Below are 19,692 nucleotides of genomic sequence, written 5' to 3' on the forward strand. Positions count from 1 at the left end.
TAAATGTTTAAGTGACATCAGATATTTGATCTGATATAAATTCGATGATAGGTAAAAATTGATAGCCTGAATGCACTGTAAGTCGCTTTGGATAAAAGTGTCTGCTAAATGCATAAAAAATTAATTTAAATTTAATTTAAATACGCTTGGCAAAATCATACATACATTAACGCAGCAGAAATATGCTAAAACTTTTGGTCTATTGAATAATAGCTTGGCTCAGATCTCTACCAAAAAGACGATCATGTTATGTAAAAGATAATGAACTACCTCATGACTAAACAACACAGAACTTAACTAACAATTGCTTTAGAAATTCCTTTAATCATCTGATTTTCTTTTGAAATACATCAAACAAGCACAGCAACAATAATATTGGCATAAGCTGCTTCCACACCTGGATCCTGCATTCAAACTGGACAATAAACAGGAAGATGCACTTTTATTGCTTTGATAATTGTGCACCTGAACTTCTCCACCTCCCATTTAATATCAGTAGTGCGTTCATCTTTTTTTCCTCTAACCCAGACTCTATTATTATCTCCTTTTATTATCTCCTTTTATTTTCTCTCTCTGTCTCTCTTTCCTGGTTTCTGTTGCTTTTGTTCATAATTCTTTTAGGACAAAATCGTGTGCTGTAACTGTGCAGGCTGGGCTTATTCATTAGACAGCTCCCTCAGGCCCAATCGATCCCTGTTCTAAAATTAGCGCTACCCATAATGCTCTTACTTTATCTGGATGGTGACCAGGGCTTTGATGCCGTGCTGTGCTGTGTAGCCTCTGATATCAGACCTACACAGTGGGAGGAAGGCTTTTATGAATCACATTTCATTCAAAATACATAATTGTTCTTCAATACAGCTACTCTAAAAAGGCAGTCTTATGGATGACTGCACATGATATAAAGTGCTCCGGTTTTCCACATTCAAGGTGATTTAGAGGGCTTTGCAAATAGAAAAGACCAAGTCTGAATATCTGAGACACTAGCAGAGCCACCAGCACAGAGATCATTGGAGAGAAGCCACATTGAAAGATGAGTATGTACAGTGACATATAAAAGTCCATATAAAAAATTCTGGGATTCAAAACAGGGTTAACTAAGGGTTAACTAAGTTAAAGGTAACTAAAACAAAAAACTTTTTTTTTAATGAAATAGAATAAACTTTAACTGAATTAAAATAAAATGCAAAAAAACTATTTTATTTCATCTATTGACAGGGAAACATTTCTCATTTGCATTTAGTTAATCTTTATCATATTAAAATAACTAAAATAAAAAAATGGAAAAAATGCACATGCACATATTTAATCATAATAATGACAAATTACTGAAACTTATTATAAATTAAACTGGAAACAGAAATAGAACAAATTCAAAATATTAATAAAAAGTATCATTGTACCTCAATGAAAATACTAAAATAGCCATGATTCAGAATTAAACCTGAAAATAAGCATAACATTTTAAGAAAAAATTGTCAAATGATTTAGAAATATTTAATATTCTACACACTATTTTTAGGTTACTAAGCAAATTTGCAACATTAGTCATGTGACGAAAGGTCTAATTTCCGTCCTGAAGCACATGATGCTCTTTGGATCAGAAGTTCACACAGCTTTACTGCACCAAATCAAAATATAAAATAAATGTAAATAAATATGGTTTTTTTTCCACTAAAATTTTTATCCTAATAAGGTCATATTCTATGAAAACAGTACATTAAATTAGAAAGATTAAAAAAAGCACTTTCACAAGTGAACTTTTGAACTGCACCTCATCTGTGAATGATCAAATATTTATTAACGTACGTCAAAGCATATCATGCACGCATGCGCCCTTCTGTCATTCTGCATGAGTGGGGTGGCACAGCTTTTTCAGAGAGACATGAAAAGATGGGAGGAATTTAAATGAGAGCAGAAGCCCAAGTTATTTCTGTATGCTCTGAGCCACCATTTCTGTGTGCGTGGGCAGACACAGATTCCCATTCATAAACAAGACTAGATCTGTCATAAATCTTGCTACAGGTTAGGGGGAGATTTCTGCTGCAGCATTTGAAATAATGAGACTTCATTATTTATAATTCAAGGCTCGTGGGATGAATTCATTTCAGAGGCTAAAAAACAAAAGCCACATTGTTTGGATGTTGAACCTTCTACTTCTAGGATATTTTGTGTGGGTTTTACAAGAGAAGAACAATTTGAAACACTTTTAGCTCTTTGCAGAATTTGAGTCGAATGATGACAATAACATAAGATGATGAATGAATAATTTCTAATATTTCTATTTCATAACCACTCAGTTATCCGGGACTCCCAGTGTGCAATCTCAATATGCTTTCAGATTTTCCGTGCCAGTTCAAAGGGTGAAATTACATAAGAAAAGCTATTATGAAATTCATTAGTTGTCTGAGGTAAAATCAAATGAATCAATCAACTTTGTATAACAAAGTTCCCTCATGATACAACACAAAACAGTTTCTCCTTTCAGACTCTGAAATGGCAGCAGAGAATTTACTAAATTATGGCAAGATTTCCATTCATAAACTGGCAGTCTTACCTGTTTTCCCTCAAGAGTGTAGATCGCCTTGACAATGCCAGAATCAAGCTTTATAGCATCTGTAATGTCAGTGAGAACTTGCTCAAAGGAGTGAGCCGTCTTCTTGTTAAGCAGGATGCGGACTGCCTTCCGCGGCTTCACCCCACTGCGGACAATGGTGACCAGTTTGGGTCTGATGAAGTCTTTGCCCTCTTTGGACTGCGGTCCTGATTTCAAGCTGGCTAGAGACGTGGGGCATTTGCTGGAGCCCAGGGCCCTCACATTCACAGACCAGTTAGGGTTGACATTGTTGGAGTAGTCGAGTTTTTTAAAGGCTTCGGTGGAGCCACACACGTAACTCTCACCTAAAATTACAGAGAGAAAATAGTGACATAATACAATGTATGACATTTTATACATTTTCATGAGTGCATTTAAGGGTAAAAGACCCGAGGCAGTGACTGGTGATTTTCACTGTCGATTGAGCTGTCATCTCTGCTAAAATGCATTGATTTAAGGTAAAGTCATGCAGACTTAAATGCTCATCACTGAGTGCTCTAATTCTGTATCCTTATCATCACTTCTGCTGCTCTAATTTAGAAAAGAGGATCCAAGCATCCAAGACACCATCTTTAGAGCATCTCAAAAAATATGCTATTAAAATGAAAATATTAATCAATATTGCCTACAATAAACAGGTTTTGGTTGTTAACGCTACACAGATCGATCGTTTTATGACATCAAAGTACCGCGAGTGCGATTCGAACGCATAAGGAGCCATTTGGTCTGTTCTTAAGGTACTTTGATGTCATACAAGGATCGAACTGCGCAGCGCAAACTGGGAACGTTCACATAAAAAAAATAAATTAAATTAAAATAAAAAAATAGAAAGCAGTGCGGTGAAACAAAAATGAAAGGACACTTATACAGCCCACAAACTACACGATTTTGGCACCGATTTTCGCTGTAGCCTGAAGCCAGAGAAATGATGGCGTAGCAGCTCTAAATCGTAAGGGCCATCCCTAACCCCGCCCCTAAACCTCACGATATTCAGTGTCCCCGCCTACTTGAGACATAAGCTCCGCCCACTCTCAGATCTCTGGGCTGCAAGCGATATGCTTGAAGGCACAAATGGAAGCAAATACGTGCGGGACTATCTGAGTAACAATCGCTATGTTTAAATGATAAAAGACGCAATCAAGAATGCCTGAAAAATATATAGCAGGTTAAATATCTTTGGTCTGTCTGCGATCCAACTTATTTGACTGACATCAGACAACTGTGTCATTGAGGAGAACAACAATCCTACGTATAGTATTTGGGCAGCATTAGACAACTTCTTACCTTCCACCAGCTGATCTATACTGGTGATTTTTTTGGAACCATCTATTGTGTAGATGATTCGCACCCCTTGGGGCAGGTTGACGTTGTCAGAGAGGGTTCGGGTCAGGTCGGCCAGCAAAGCGTCAAAGGTTCTTATCCGGTCCGATGAGATGGCGTACACTATGCCGTTGAAATACTTGTCACCATTGCGGTAAAAGCGCACTTTCTTCGCCTTCTTCTCCTGGCTCAGAGCTTTGAGGGTGCGTGTCCGGTACAGGCTGCAGTGGGCGCTGTGAGTGGGGCTGAACAGCCCGTTCGTCCGGCCTGCGCTTCGGCTGGTGCGTTGCACTTTGTCCCTCTCGTCAAAGTGTTCCTCCATGTCGTCTAGTCAGATTAGGTCTAAAGAGTGAAAATGAAATGTGGAAAAGAGAAGTTACCAAACTAACCGTGTAGGTTTAATCCTTCCCTGACATCGGTGTCAATGTCTGCTCTGAAAATAACATTTAAGTTAATAAAGTCCTGCGTCTGTCATCCTATTGTTGACGGTGCCATTTTTTGACATGGCAAATACTAACGTTTGACATTTGAAAACGTCCTCAAAGGGATGTTATTTATTTTTTAGCTATATACATTAATACGTTGACGAATTTGTTTCAGGATCAGTGTCCAATAAGGATGTTAAAAATCTGTGCCCGAGTTCAAGACGTGACAAGTTCTTAGAATGAGATAATGCTATTTTTAAAAATATTTACATAATTTGTAGTTATTTCAGGTTAAAAAACTCTCAAAGTGGTTTAACTGTCAAGTAAAAAAGTATTGTTTTCAAAAATGTTTTAAAACATATGTCAAGGTTTTATTTTTAAATTGAAACAAATTAATTTTTAGTCATAGCCTATACCTAGAAGGTTTTTACGACCTGAACGCAAGCAATTTCATAAAAAGCTCAAAATGTTTATCAATAAAATATTTTTAAAACATAGGACACACAAACAATATACACTGGCACAAATATTTATATTTTAAAATAAATTATAAAAGATTTTGCCTACATTTTCCCCAGTTTAACAGTCGCGCAAACATAGGAAAATAACTTTGATCCTTAAAAACATGATCGAGTCATTTTTGTTTCAGTATAATTTCTTACTGTAAATAACTTAGATCCGGACAAAAATTAACGTCATGTCGCTGACCATATAACAGTCACATAACTGATAATCTGAGATAATCTGAAGCAAAACAACATTCAAAGCCAGGTCATTTGCGAGTTTTCGGTTTGCTTTATTTCTACTTACAGAAAAGAAACAGACCTTTCTACTTGCCTAAAGGAGAAGATTTAGGGAATATTCAAGGTTTCTTCGTAATGGTCACGATTCAGATGTTGGGTTGTGCTGACAGGAGTCGTGATGTGAGCCCGGAACCTCCTTTGTTGTCCCGCAGAGGAGGCTGGCTGGCTGGCTGGTCGGTCGGTCGGACGGCAGATGCTGTTCTCTCTCTCCTCCGTGTCTTGCAGTGATTTACATTGACCGCTTTCTCATTGAGATTCAGCCCCGCACCGCAGACCTGCCACAGCCAGCCATCCGTCCCTCCCCCTCCACACACACACAGACACACACACCGCCCCATTCCTCTCCAGTGAGGTTGCTCCACAAAAACAAAAAAAGTATCTTCTCGAAGCTCCGTCACGTCTCAGAGCGAACATGTGTTTGTACACAATCTCAAACTCGCTTTGATCATTCAAATAATACTAACCACATCAATTAGTCTTAAATATAATTATGTAGGTGTATTCTAAAATTACATAATTATAAATACATAATCTTAACTTTGACTCTTCATAGAAGCATGCAATGAACATCCCAGATAGCAAGGTGACGCTGATACAGTGATGAGACATTGATACAATTATGCTATCCTGCACCTTATGTCCTGCTCCCTGATTACTGCTTTGTCAGGTCATTATCCATATTCCTCAATCAGTTATTAAATATGATGAGATTCAGATTTCAGATAACCCAAAGGAAAAGAGGCAGAAATCTGATGTGAGACAGGTTTTAAACCATTGGACCACCAAGTAGTCTGGCATGCAGGCTCCTGAAAATAATGATCTTAAAGGTTGTAGTTATGTCCTTTTTGTCCCACTTTTATTTTTTTAAGAACAATCTTTTTGTTATTGATTGTGTTAAACTGTTTAGAAACCAATAAAGTGACTCAACTGCCAGAAAAAGGTCATTTTTATTTTAAAAGGCTTTCCCCAAACTTTGAAATGGTCATTAGTTTGTTGATGAGCCATTGAAGTTGAACACAAGCCCCAATGTTAACTTGGTACATCAGATGACAATTATTTTATGTTGACATTTCAGTAGTATTTTCATTACAAAAAAAAGAGTGGTTTAGAATGACCATCAAATCTTAATCATATCAAACAAACTTTTTTTTTAGTTAATTTCTATTTCTATTTTGGCTCAACAACAGTGATGTAGAAAAAGGATCACAGTATAACCTTGAGTCAGTTACAGGTTACAGTTTTTCTCATTTGCTAAGACATGCTTAATGAAACTGGGATCCACTTGATCATCATCATCTCATTCTTAGCACAGCAGAAGTCTTCTCCTGCAAATGCCTGAACACTTTTAAATTTGTTTCAGACATTTTTCACACCCTTTGTCAAAACAGACACTACAGATCTCACTGAAAGACCGCAAACTATATTGAATTCACTGTGTTGAACAAAAGGAAAACATCTATTCACATCTGATAGAAGTACTTGCATAATTATGAATTTCTAATGCTCCTGTGAAACTCTTTTGCACAACTCTTCAATCAGCAATCAGTTGTCATCCCTCTATAAAAGATTCCACATCTGCTCTGCTATTTGCAAGTGTGGAACAAAGAGACCAAAGGCATTGAAGGAGAGTAAGAGAGCATGGCAGAGCGCCAGAGAAAGAGGAGTTTGCATGGTGGAGGAGCTGCATTATTGTAAAAGGAGAAAATACAGCTCAAGTTTCAAATGAAATTCAGGCAACAATTGTTGACCATGTCATCAGTCATAACTTGTCCTTTAGAGAGGCAGGACAAAGGGTCCAGCCATTCTGAGTCAGAGCACTGTGGCATCTATTGCCAGGCTTTTCTTTTCAAAATGACAACAGGTAAGTCACAATGTTACTGTATAGTACCACTGTGTATTTCAGCTTTACTGTATTGTCCTGTTGACAGAACAAACTTTGTCTACAGTAATGAAGATGTTTCATCAGTCTTATTTGTGTGTTTGTCATAATCAAAATGTCAATTTTGATATGCTTTGTTATGATTTTTTTATTATAATGTTATGTTATACCATAGTTACATTAAACTGGAATGATCTGCTCTTTGAATTTGAAAAAGTTTTTTTTTTTTTACAGAATAATGTACTTGAAGCTCAAGGGGCACATCACAAATTAATTTGTGGATGAAGCAAGCTTCAACCTCTTTAAAGAGAGGAGACGCAGGAGGAACATTTATTGGGCAGTTTGATCAATAAAGAATGCCTCATCACATTTCTTGATGCACTAAATGATAGACTGGTTTAACCTAAAGAGATAGGGCTGTTGATGGATTTGCTATACAAGGAGGTAAACATCCAATTTGAAGTTCTGAGTATTTCAACTCTTCCATTTTGTTTTTTAGATAATACCACCCATAAGATTCCTTATTTATATAGCTGATAGCTGTGGTTTTGTATTTTGTAGTCCATTGACTGAAAGAATAAATTAATTTGACCACAAGCTGTGTATTTTTCTACATTAATTGAGGGTGAACAAATGATGATGAACAATCAATGTTGATTTTAAATGACATGACTATTTTTTGATGTTGTTGAAATATCCCCATTGTTTCAACATTAATTGTGGTGCACAAAAGTGATATAGAACCAACATCTCTTTGTAAAATTAATTCAGTGCAGTTAGCACTGACACATAAACACTGACTTAAAATTGTTTCATTGGTTGCTTGCTATCTGGGAAGTTTTCATAACAGAATTAGCATCTGATATGACAATATATTTAATTAAAGAAAATACCTTGAAATCAAATAAGCCAGAACTAGAATAAGCCAATAAATTATTTTTTAAAACTATTTTAAAGTATTTAGTGAATATCATTGAAGTTCAGAGTGGCCACTATATCAAGCTAGGTAATTGAACTAAAAAATTATGCTTCATTTTACTGTTCTTAAAAAAATAAATAATAATAATAATAATTATATATATATATATATATATATATATATATATATATATATATATATAGTATAAAATAAACACTTTGACAAAAATAATATAACAATAATTGATGGACGCCCTATTGAAGATCCCTGAACTGCATTAATGTTTTAATCGAGGGAGTCGACTGCTTGCTGGTGCTTTTTTGAAAGATCCCTTCATCATACTTGAATGTTGCCTCATACTCTCCTGGCCTCTGCTTTAAACAAAACATACCAAAAAACAAAAAAATGATTTATGATACCCAACATTCTAAACACTTATTTAAAAGTACAATTCCTGAAATCAAAGACATACCATCCATCTGCTGTGTCTATTCATATAGGACAATTCAATCTTAATAACTGAACATTAAAGGGATAGTTCACCTAGAAATGGTTAAACCTGTTTGACCTCTTCTGCAGAGTACAAATATAAAGAAATCTGAAAAACAATGTTTGAAAAGACATGACGGAGAGTAAATAATGGCAGAATAATTTTTGGGTGAACTATCCCTTAAGTTATTACTCATTCTGAGATTGAAAAGATTGGTCTTGTTTACTCACAATTTTAAGTATACCAGTGAAATAAGTATACATAATGATAAAATCACATTCTGTTCTCACAGTGTTGATTTACTTGTAATTATTGCATGGCTCAACTCAGCATGTTTATTCCATGTTGCTAAAAAAAATGTTTAAAGGAAAAAAAATAAGACATGGCATTGTTTCCCATGAACCAAAGTGGTGTCATTTGATGATGTACAGTGCGTTTTCACATTTACGTTTTGTCTGGACCCAGCGCTTTCCTCCGGGCTTGAACCATCTGCTGCTTTCTGCTCATATCCAGCATTGAAGACAGCTATAGGTACACATTATCAGTGTTTATACGCAAGACTTTGCATCTTTAGTCAAGTAGCTCTGATAAGTCTGATTCTCATGGAACACAATTAATGATCAAACCTATCTGTAAAGTGAATACACATAATTGAAAGCACAAACCGGAAAAGTTATTTTAAATTTCTTCCTCGCCTTTGCAATCTCTGCAAGATACGCCCGCCTCTCTTCGTAGACTTTCTGGTAAGCCTATTAGGAATAGAATGCATAATAAAGACAATTATGTCTTAATTTATTTCTTTGTAATGTATGATCAAGTAACAAATTGTTATCCTTCCTTATTCTTATACTAAAGACTCTCATGTCAGCATAATTGTGGAATAATTGTTATTATACCTCTAGGGGAATTCAACAGCCCATACATAAACTCTTTCACTTTTTCATGTTAATGTCATTTATGTTACAATTATTAGCTGAAGATTTTGTACATCAAGATTCGTGATGTCTTGACTAAAGGGAATTTTCGTAGTAGGAACGATAGTGAAAGATATGATGGTGTAAGGACTTCACCTTTCCTTCCTGCACAATTCTTATTTGGAAGTCCTTCAGTTGGGATTGAAGACCGCACTTCTCTGTAGACAGCAATTTCAGCCTCTGTCTGAGAGCATCCTGAATAAAAAGAAAATATCTGAACAAATTAAAGGAGTCCTTCACCCAGAAATGAAAATTTGCCTCAAAGATTACTCCCATTCAGGCCATCCAATATGTAGATGAGTTTGTTTCTCTGTCAGAGCAGATTTGGAGCAACTTAGCATCACATCACTTGCTCTTCAAGGGATCCTCTGCAGTGAATGGGTGCCGTCAGAATAAGAGTGCAAACAGCTGATAAAGGCATTACATTAATCCACAAGTAATTATTACTGATGAATTTGTTGCTTTCAAACATGCCGATTTTGGCTTCATTAAACATTAATTGATGTACTGAATTATGTGGATTATTGTGATGTTTTTATAAACTGTTTGGACTCTCATTCTGACGGCACCCATTCACTGCCATACAAGCAACGTATTGATGGATTTCTTCAAATCTGTTCCAATGAAAAAATTCATCTACATCATGGATGGCCTGAGGTAGAGTAAATTGTCAGTAAATTTTGATTTTGGAGTGAGCTATTTCTCTAAGAAACTGAATAAAGTATGTTCTTATTTGATGTGTGATTATATGACAGGGATAAAATGAACATTTTTTTGCATGGGGTCAAACCTGACCTCAAATATTTTCGCTTTTTAAATATTCTAATTGTCATCCCATCCCTCTGGCATGGCCTGCCCAAGTCTTTGTTGCTTCTCTTCCCTCATTTACAGATTACTTCTTACTGATTAATTTTTTTTCAGGCTGTCTCAGCAGATTGATTTTAATCTTGTCTTTGGCAAAAGACCATATTCAGCTTTGCCAGGATGTAATGAGAAACAACTGCACCATGCAACAATAGCAGCTGAAACTGAAATGTGTATGCATGCACTGAAGCATAAACCAAAGTGTTTCTTCCATGTTGCACAGACAGGGTGCATGAGGGAGCGAAATGTGCATATATATATATATATTAAAAGACTGTGTTTTTGACTGCTACATATTGTGCATGTCTATGACAATTAGAATTTTATCATTAATAATAATTATTTAAAATAATAAATTTTTATTTTTGTTTATATTTAGGGTATGTAATTATATTTTACAACCCGAATTCCGGAAAAGTTGGGACGTTTTTTAAATTTTAATAAAATGAAAACTAAAGGAATTTCAAATCACATGAGCCAATATTTTATTCACAATAGAACATAGATAACGTAGCAAATGTTTAAACTGAGAAATTTTACACTTTTATCCACTTAATTAGCTCATTTAAAATTTAATGCCTGCTACAGGTCTCAAAAAAGTTGGCACGGGGGCAACAAATGGCTAAAAAAGCAAGCAGTTTTGAAAAGATTCAGCTGGGAGACCATCTAGTGATTAATTAAGTTAATTGATATCAGGTCTGTAACATGATTAGCTATAAAAGCTTTGTCTTAGAGAAGCAGAGTCTCTCAGAAGTAAAGATGGGCAGAGGCTCTCCAATCTGTGAAAGACTGCGTAAAAAAATTGTGGAAAACTTTAAAAACAATGTTCCTCAACGTCAAATTGCAAAGGCTTTGCAAATCTCATCATCTACAGTGCATAACATCATCAAAAGATTCAGAGAAACTGGAGAAATCTCTGTGCGTAAGGGACAAGGCCGGAGACCTTTATTGGATGCCTGTGGTCTTCGGGCTCTCAGACGACACTCTATCACTCATCGGCATGATTGTGTCAATGACATTACTAAATGGGCCCAGGAATACTTTCAGAAACCACTGTCGGTAAACACAATCCGCCGTGCCATCAGCAGATGCCAACTAAAGCTCTATCATGCAAAAAGGAAGCCATATGTGAACATGGTCCAGAAGCGCCGTCGTGTCCTGTGGGCCAAGGCTCATTTAAAATGGACTATTTCAAAGTGGAATAGTGTTTTATGGTCAGACGAGTCCAAATTTGACATTCTTGTTGGAAATCACGGACGCCGTGTCCTCCGGGCTGGAGGAGGGAGGAGGGAGACCTTCCAGCATGTTATCAGCGTTCAGTTCAAAAGCCAGCATCTCTGATGGTATGGGGGTGCATAAGTGCATACGGTATGGGCAGCTTGCATGTTTTGGAAGGCTCTGTGAATGCTGAAAGGTATATAAAGGTTTTAGAGCAACATATGCTTCCCTCCAAACAACGTCTATTTCAGGGAAGGCCTTGTTTATTTCAGCAGGACAATGCAAAACCACATACTGCAGCTATAACAACAGCATGGCTTCGTCGTAGAAGAGTCCGGGTGCTAACCTGGCCTGCCTGCAGTCCAGATCTTTCACCTATAGAGAACATTTGGCGCATCATTAAACGAAAAATACGTCAAAGACGACCACGAACTCTTCAGCAGCTGGAAATCTATGTAAGGCAAGAATGGGACCAAATTCCAACAGCAAAACTCCAGCAACTCATAGCCTCAATGCCCAGACGTCTTCAAACTGTTTTGAAAAGAAAAGGAGATGCTACACCATGGTAAACATGCCCCGTCCCAACTATTTTGAGACCTGTAGCAGAAATCAAAATTGAAATGAGCTCATTTTGTGCATAAAATTGTAAACTTTCTCAGTTTAAACATTTGCTATGTTATCTATGTTCTATTGTGAATAAAATATTGGCTCATGTGATTTGAAAGTCTTTTAGTTTTCATTTTATTAAAATTTAAAAAACGTCCCAACTTTTCCGGAATTCGGGTTGTATATAATTTGTAGATTTTGTTATATACAATATATATAATTATTTAATATTATATTGAAATTATTTTTTTAGCATTAAGAACAATTGCAATTTTATTTAGAAGTTTTGGAAGTTGGTAGCACTTTTTGCAGCTGAAATGCTTACCTCTGACATTTCATCATATGAGCGAACAGAAGCCAGTCGATCTGAAGAGCAAGACAAAAGTTACAGTGGTGCAGTGTGTACAAAATACATCAAAATAACAGCATGGCTTATTCTCTCAGCTCTAAAGCACATGGCTCTCCTGTGCCTGCCTCATATTTCATTCTGTATCAGCATAAGTCCCTTGATCATTCATTTCATCATAACTGATGTAAAGAATCAAATAAAAGATGTGATGAAGAGGTTGATGAAGATGATGAAGAGAACTTAGAGATAGAGCCAACATAGGAACTGTGAAACCAAAACACTTTGTTCCAGACAAAGCTTATCAACTGAATTGTCCCGTTATTTTCTGGCAGGTGCCCCCAAGTGTGTCTTTGTATTATTGCAGACTGACTGTAGCAACACGCTATGAGGCCTGAAAACACCATAAATTACAAAATATAAAGGATATGGGTTATATTATTACGAGATCAAATATTATACCTTATCAACATCAAAAACGAAAGAGAAAAATATACCAAAAGAAGCGTTTCTTATGCTACCTGAGGGGTCACCGCGGAGCGTCTCGAGTCTCTCTTGAACGACACTGATTTGTTTCTCCAGCTGCTCGTTCAGTTCCAGCTGTGTCTCATATCTGGTTCTCCACTCGTTCTCTGAGCAGAGTGGCACGGTTCAACTTTAATGAATGCACTAATTTCTTTTTGCTCATTAGATTAACCTACTAGTCGAAAGTAATTTTGCTCTGTAGAATATACCGTAGGTCAATTTTCTTGCATTTTTGTTCATGTACAAACCTTCTCCGTCAACACTGTGAAGTCTCTTCTCCAAATCAGCCAGTGTGCTCCTCAGGTCAGACACGGAGTCCTTTAACATCTCCCTTTGAACGATTCACACATTACTAAATAAGTCTAATCAACGTGCAACTGCAACGTCTGATATGTTCATGGTGACAGCAGTCAAGACAGATGCTTTGTTGTGTTTTTAAAATATGTTTGGACTTACTTGACCTCTCTCTCCTGCTCGACTTCGGCTTGCAGTTGGGATAACTCATAATTTCTGAGATCAGCTTCTGCCATCCTCAGTCTGAGTAATGAACACGTCTCACTTTCATCGGTGTATTTGTGAATGTTGGGCTGTATCCACGGCAACGAACAACTACAACATTGATTACGCAATCACGTTGGGTTCTACTGTGCGGCGGCCTTTTCAATAAACTTTACCTTGATCTTATACAACAGCTCTTACTGTAACGGTGATGATTTGACAGATGTATATGAAATTATGTTTAAGAAAAGGCAAGAAGACTCTACTTTTTATTACAATTATGACAGTTGTATTCACACTAAAATATGTTACAAATAGTACCAGTGTGTTGTTTTTCGTTACTGCTACATTTAAACTAATGTAAAATTTTGTGGTAAACTTTGAGGTGGCATTTTCATAAAGTTAACATAAGCCACAAGAATGTCCAAAACCGTCATAGAGAACAGTGATGTTAATTCTGAAACAGTGAAGTTTTTATCTTAATGCATCTGAAGAATGCAGAATGCAAAATGTACTTAGAATGAAAATCAAAGATACTTGTAAAATAAACATTCAACCAAGGTAAAATAAAATCAAATACCCTGTTACTGTTTCTTTCTATAAAAAAATAACTCTGAATATCTTTAAGTAAAAAAAATGTCATCTTTAAGTAACAGGAGTATAACATTTAACTAATACATTACATGCCTAACATTGACCAGTATAATATCAATCTCATTATCAATACAAAACGATAGTTTTTTTGCTACAAGAATGTACATAAGTTAACTGACAGCTAATCATTTATCATTTCCTCTCATCCTTAGGTGGCTTTTCTTTCTTCACGGTTCCTTCTCCTCCTGAGCTGTCTTTCTCCAGTGCTTTTGCAGTGTTTTTGCCTGTGCTCTTCAGTACACCCTTGATTACAAAGTTGTCCAAATTAAATGCTGTGACACCTACATTGACAGCAGACTGGACTGCAGTGTCTGCAGCTTGTCCTGCCTCGTCTCCATACCTGATCACAAACATGGAGATATTCTGAGCTAAAAGTCCTGACAGCAGTTCAAGTTATTTTGTTATCTATTGATTCTAAAAGGATATTTGAAGTAATGTGAAACGTTTTAAAATGAACAGAACACAGTGCACAGACAAAATGTTGCATTCACCTCAGTTTTAATTCACAAAGCACTCTGATGGACCATTAATAAGAATAAGCACCTTCTCAGCGACTCCTGAATGGTCAGTAACTCAAGAAAATAAGGCACTTAGGGCAGGTTTGAATTAGGAGACATTAGTGAGAGAAAACACAGTGTTTTTACCCGCCACCATTTATATGCTGCTAGGGGGGTCCAAGATGCTTCCTAGACCCCTAAATCTGAAAAAGCAACAGGAAAGAGTAAATTATTTCCCAAAGCACTGAAGTTTAGATAGATATATAGCAACAACAAAAAACCCGCTGTGTTAGGTGGGAAAAGAATAAAAGAAAAGCAGAAAAGAAACCGAATCAGTGGGAATCCTGAAAAGCAATAAATCAAAGAAAACACCTACTTGTGCTTCACAGTAGTCACAGTCTCTGAAGTTATGCTTTTGCCAATAGTCTTTGCTGCTGTTTCCAGGCTTGTCCAGAGAGTTGACAAACCTACAGAACAAAATCTGCATCTAAACATGAACTAAAATATCTTTTGTCAAGTTATAAAGAATCTACAAGTTTGATATACTAAGTAAACCAAATGTATAAAAGCCTTTCAGAATTTATTTGTTGACCTTGTATGCTGCTTCCTGCCACTAGCTTGGCTCCATCCATGTTGGAGCAGCCTTCTTTACGTTTCTTGAGGGATCCTGGGATGATTTTACTACCATGTTTTTTCACGTGTGGAGCAACTTCTTTCCCAACTCTACCAGCTACAGCAGCAACACCATCCACTGGTGAATAAAGCAAAATATATTATACATGTCGCAGAACAGGACACAGAAAAGCTCTAAATATGCCAATATATGATAAATCTAGTTACTCCATTGTTTTACCTAGAAATTGGCTGACTTTCACAGCACCCCCTGTGGCCTGCTTGGCTGCATTTAGGCCTTTGGTGACCTTGGGGCTGACCTCTGCTGGAGTCTCCTCTGGAGTGATGTTTTCCCGTAGCTTAGTTCCTCCTTTCTGGATGGCTTTACCAGTAGCTTCAGCTCCTCGCTCAAGCCCCCGACCCAGCCAGGAGGTCCCTGCAAAGCCACAGTGGAAATATCACAATGTCTTTAGCACTTGTTTTCCCTTAGGGTGTATAAGAGTGGCCTCTAGTGGCTATTTATAAAACCCACTATAAAAGGTGTTCAGTGCACTCAAATTAAATAAAGGTTCCAAAAAGGGTTTTTCTATACTCATGACCTAGAATAGATCATTTTGGGTTCCCCAAAGAACCTCTCAGCGATTGATTCTTATATATATATATATATATATATATATAATCTTAATGTGGAGAATACTGTAATAACCTAAAGACTATTTTGTGCAACAGAAAAATTCCAGTGTTAAAGGTTATTCATGGAACCCAGATGAAATCTTGTTTAAGAAACCTTGTCTTCTGAACTTCTACTTCAGCAGAACAAACAAATACCCTAGATATCTAGTGAGATACCTATAAAAATTTCAGGTTTCTCTACTCTGATCCTAAAGTTCAGACCTGCTAAAATCCCCCGAGACATTTTTTCACTCCAAACAGGAACAGTTTTATCCTCAGGTCCTGGTGTTTGGATTACAGCCATTTCTGAAGGAGGAACCTTCCCACTCAGGTTAATGTCTTTTCCTGTAGCGCCACCTTGTCCTTCGTCTCCCTTAAATTGAAAATCCCTCGGTTATGAGTAATAGGTAGCAAACTTAGGAGATTGAGTGTTCAATAACATGTACATTTTGTCTTTTTTTTCATCATACATTCTGGCAAAAGCAAAAGTGAGATTAGTACCTGGACCCTGAGCTGTGCCAGTGCTGACAGCTGTTCCTGGAACAGATGCCTGTCTGCTGCAGGCAGCTCGGAGGACAGCACCACCCCAACATAGGACCCCGGCACTGCTGCGGTGGTATCGGGAAATGTGAACACACCTTTGTTACTAAGAAAGACTGGTGAGTCTGGGTACAGCGGGTAGATCCAATCACAAACCTGCAAGCACAACATTTCAATCAAAATGTAGAGATTGTTTTTTTTACTGTAAATGAGCTTTACTATTATTTGTTGTAGAAACAATTCACTTAAAAATTGCTAATAAATTTCACACTTTTTAAAGTAAAAAAAAACTGAAATAGTATTTTTAAATGTAAAAAAAAATGACAATATGTTAAGCGTTCATTTTGAACACATTTACAAAATTTGTTCATTTGATTAATTATGGTTTTATTGTATTGACTGCCATAGGTTTTAACAAGAAACTTTGCTAAGGACTTAATCAAAATCTATGAAACTTTATTAATATTATATTAATATCAATAATTAAAAAACGGTTAAGTGAAATAAGATATGCTGCAAATTTAATAAATAATTTATTACCTGCAGGCTATAGTGAAATAAGCAAAAGAAAATACAAATATTTTGGTATTTTGAGTAGCAAAATGTTTAATGACCCTTTGAACTAAAATAAAGATGAACTTCGTGTATTTGGATGTCATTGTGCACATGAGGGACAACTGGGGCCAAATATGTTTGTGCACTGTGTGATTATTCAGAAAGCCACCCTTTGTTCTGGATGTCTAAAGTGGGACAAAAGACCACTGTGGGACGCATGCAGCAGTTATGTTAGCACGTGGACTCCATGAGTTCTACATCAAGCCCCAGAGCAATGGGAGCACTGGACAGCTAACAGCCCTCAAACTGGAAATCTGCCAATACTGCACAGAGCCGACACTCAGCCATTCAATGAGACTCTTCTATTTGCTGAAACAGCATGCAGACCAACTCTGCACAAAGAACCCTGGCGTCATCTGTAACAGCCTGTTTCTAGCACTGCACAACCTAAACAAACCTAAAGCTTTTTATACAAGTACCACATAGTCAGGTTGGACTGACTGTTGTGGGTTTGACAAAAGAGGTGGAGCTGTGAAAGCACCTATTTTTGACATAGAAAGTGAAAATTTCCTAATCCATGTCGGATTTGAGTGATAAACAATCAAGTAAAAGTAAAACTTCCTCAGTTTAAAAGTATAAATCACAAATACCCATCAAATGAGCCACATTAATTAAATCTCAAACAATCTCTTAAGAAAAAACACAAAGTTTCTACTTCTCTCTTTGCTCTGTAATGTTCCTGTAATTTTATAACATGAGAAGAATGTCAGAAATCTTAGTTATTTTGCGGTCAGCCATGAACTAATGCTCAACAACAACCAAACCTTACACAGACGCAATTCTTTTTTAAAACAAGGTAAAACACCCATGTTTCATGTGATCACCACAAGACTAAAATATCTAAAAAATCCTTAAGAGTAGGCCTAGTTTAAAGATTGCTAGCATAAGATTGCTTAAAGATGTAGAGATTGTCAAATAAAGTTTGTTTTTAAATCTCGTTTCACAAAGTTCTTAATATCTTTTATTGAATTCTTTATTAAAGAATCTCAGCATCTTACACAATTTAGTATTTATATGCTATATTGCTTTTTAATAATTTGAATATGCTTTTATTTTTATTACATTTTTATAATTTTAGGTCTAGTAATTTCGGTAGACTATGGGTTTTGTTTTTATTTATTATTATTCATATATTTATTTTTATTTCAGTGTCAGTTTTATATGCCTACTTTACCGAAGACAAAATCTCTTAATTTTTAAAAGTTTTTCGTCTAAAAGCCTATTTATATTTTATCTCAGCGTAATTTAAATTACCAGAAACAATAACAAAACTTAACAAAACCTGGAAGAGAAGACAACACAAATAAGTAGCCTATACACATGAATAAATATAGAAATCGTCTCCAAACACAAATTTACCTGTAGGTATGCTGGGGCATAGCTGGCATTGCCGTTCTGGCTGTTGTATATGATTATTCGTAAGTACCCTGGATAAGAAGGGGCACTGACATGACCCTCGGCAGAAACGAAGAACATCTGCGCCCCACTGGGCAAGAACAAAATCTCCATGCCAGCCTCTCTAAGATTGACTGGGGCAAACGACTGGCGTTGGGCTGTCTGGTTCGGAGCAGCTTGAAATGGCACGTTGCCTCCATGAGAGAGTGACAGATGCCCTTCTGTCGGTTGTGGAGAGTACGCTGGTGGAAGTTCAGCAGGTGCAGTGGAGCCCGCCGTGGGGGAGGCAGGATGAGCTGAGGCCCCCCCTGAAGCGGAGACAGGTGCTCTGGTGGTAACGACAGGAAGGGTCGGATAAAGGCGCTGATCCGAGCTCGCTGTGGACTCAAGCACCCCGAGACGATCAGTGATGGTGCTCAGAGTCTCGCTCATCCTCTGCTGCATCTGACGCGCGGAGACCCAGTGGCGTCCTACGCAGCGCTCACCATGCGTGTTCACCCCGAGCCCTCTGAGAAGATGCCGCCTGCCCAGTTTGTACAGAAGTAGAGCTTGGCCCTTATTTCCCACCTCATCATACTGAAGCCCCGAGTTCAGGCACTGCAGGGCTTTTTTATAGTTCTCACGAATAGCGCGGATTTCAGCCGGTTCTGGTGACTCCATTGCAATGCCAAGAAACGCAAAAAATTTAACTTCAAAAGACGAAAGGGAGCGACTGTAAAACTTACACAAAAAAAAAAAAATACGTGAACGCTTTGGCAACGTACGCTTAAATTAGTAGGGAGTTTATTTTTTCCTCATGACACACGACGAAATTATGTAGTAACTTTGTCACCAAGCAGGTTCGACCAGATTACGGGGAAGAAAAAAAAATAATAATAATTCATAGCGCTTGTCACTGAAAAAAAAAAAAAAAAAAACCCGTCACCCCGAATAGGAGTTTCATATCGTAAACAAACACCTGAAAGCGCGATAATTAGTCACATTAAGCTTTAGGGAAAATCAGTTTTGAGTCTGCCCCATAAGTTAAACTTAATTAAATTGGTGGTTGTCAAGCTCTACGGTGGTAACTTTTGGTAAGTGCTACATGAATTGGTTTTTAAAAAAAAAAAAAAAAAAAAAAAAAAAAAAAAGCCGGTTGACTGGAGGTTTTTTTCCCGAGAAGAGAGTCAGTGAACGCAAGAGGTCGTTGTGCACCATAAAACCCAAAATTGTTTTCAAGTGTACTAGGCTGTTCAAAACACTTG

General features: G+C 37.0%; 3 protein-coding genes across 6 annotated transcripts in view; all 3 read right to left on the minus strand.

The window, feature by feature from the left end:
* Positions 1-5,491, minus strand: part of LOC132126908 (serine/threonine-protein kinase DCLK1-like) — a 49,033-nt gene extending 43,542 nt beyond the window's left edge. Inside the window, exons 1-3 of one of the 3 annotated variants that reach the window (XM_059538505.1) lie at positions 5,167-5,491; positions 3,881-4,258; positions 2,558-2,901 (exon numbers count right to left, since the gene is read on the minus strand). In XM_059538505.1, the coding sequence (XP_059394488.1) occupies positions 2,558-2,901; positions 3,881-4,238 (702 nt within the window). In that variant the 5' untranslated portion in view covers positions 4,239-4,258; positions 5,167-5,491. Of the gene's footprint in view, positions 1-2,557; positions 2,902-3,880; positions 4,288-5,166 lie in introns of those variants that run through there. The other 2 variants (XM_059538506.1, XM_059538508.1) reach the window with 2 other exon arrangements.
* A 2,663-nt stretch (positions 5,492-8,154) lies between these two features.
* On the minus strand, positions 8,155-13,562 carry ccdc169 (coiled-coil domain containing 169). The gene is made up of 8 exons (XM_059539362.1): positions 13,422-13,562; positions 13,214-13,296; positions 12,962-13,072; positions 12,420-12,460; positions 9,503-9,601; positions 9,128-9,181; positions 8,881-8,957; positions 8,155-8,313 (listed from the first exon to the last, which is right to left on the minus strand). Exons 1-8 carry the CDS (start codon positions 13,493-13,495, stop codon positions 8,220-8,222), a joined length of 633 nt encoding a protein of 210 aa, XP_059395345.1. The 5' UTR covers positions 13,496-13,562; the 3' UTR covers positions 8,155-8,219.
* A 600-nt stretch (positions 13,563-14,162) lies between these two features.
* Positions 14,163-19,124, minus strand: sparta (spartin a). 2 transcript variants are annotated; one of them, XM_059539018.1, is made up of 7 exons: positions 18,413-19,124; positions 16,400-16,594; positions 16,121-16,271; positions 15,468-15,662; positions 15,207-15,365; positions 14,991-15,081; positions 14,163-14,457 (listed from the first exon to the last, which is right to left on the minus strand). In XM_059539018.1, exons 1-7 carry the CDS (start codon positions 19,106-19,108, stop codon positions 14,250-14,252), a joined length of 1,695 nt encoding a protein of 564 aa, XP_059395001.1. In that variant the 5' UTR covers positions 19,109-19,124; the 3' UTR covers positions 14,163-14,249. The 2 variants fall into 2 exon arrangements, with proteins under 2 accessions (XP_059395001.1, XP_059395002.1); XM_059539019.1 differs by lacking the exon at positions 14,163-14,457 and adding an exon at positions 14,599-14,817.
* Between the last annotated feature and the right edge of the window lie 568 nt (positions 19,125-19,692).

The sequence above is a fragment of the Carassius carassius genome, chromosome 45 (assembly GCF_963082965.1).
Source record: "Carassius carassius chromosome 45, fCarCar2.1, whole genome shotgun sequence".
Lineage (NCBI taxonomy): Eukaryota > Metazoa > Chordata > Actinopteri > Cypriniformes > Cyprinidae > Carassius > Carassius carassius.

Bases quoted from the DNA above. Each gene is read 5' to 3' on its own strand.
- ccdc169 (XM_059539362.1), bottom strand. From the start codon at position 13,495: ATGGCAGAAGCTGATCTCAGAAATTATGAGTTATCCCAACTGCAAGCC. The intron at 12,461-12,961 runs GTAGCATAAGAA...CTTGCTCTTCAG, and splicing joins GCTCCGCGGTGACCCCTCAG to ATCGACTGGCTTCTGTTCGC. The intron at 9,182-9,502 runs GTGAAGTCCTTA...TATTCCTAATAG, and splicing joins GAATTGTGCAGGAAGGAAAG to GCTTACCAGAAAGTCTACGA.
- sparta (XM_059539018.1), bottom strand. From the start codon at position 19,108: ATGGAGTCACCAGAACCGGCTGAAATCCGCGCTATTCGTGAGAACTAT. The intron at 16,595-18,412 runs GTAAATTTGTGT...TTGTGCTTGCAG, and splicing joins ATGCCCCAGCATACCTACAG to GTTTGTGATTGGATCTACCC. The intron at 14,458-14,990 runs GTAGGTGTTTTC...GTTTGTGATCAG, and splicing joins GTGACTACTGTGAAGCACAA to GTATGGAGACGAGGCAGGAC.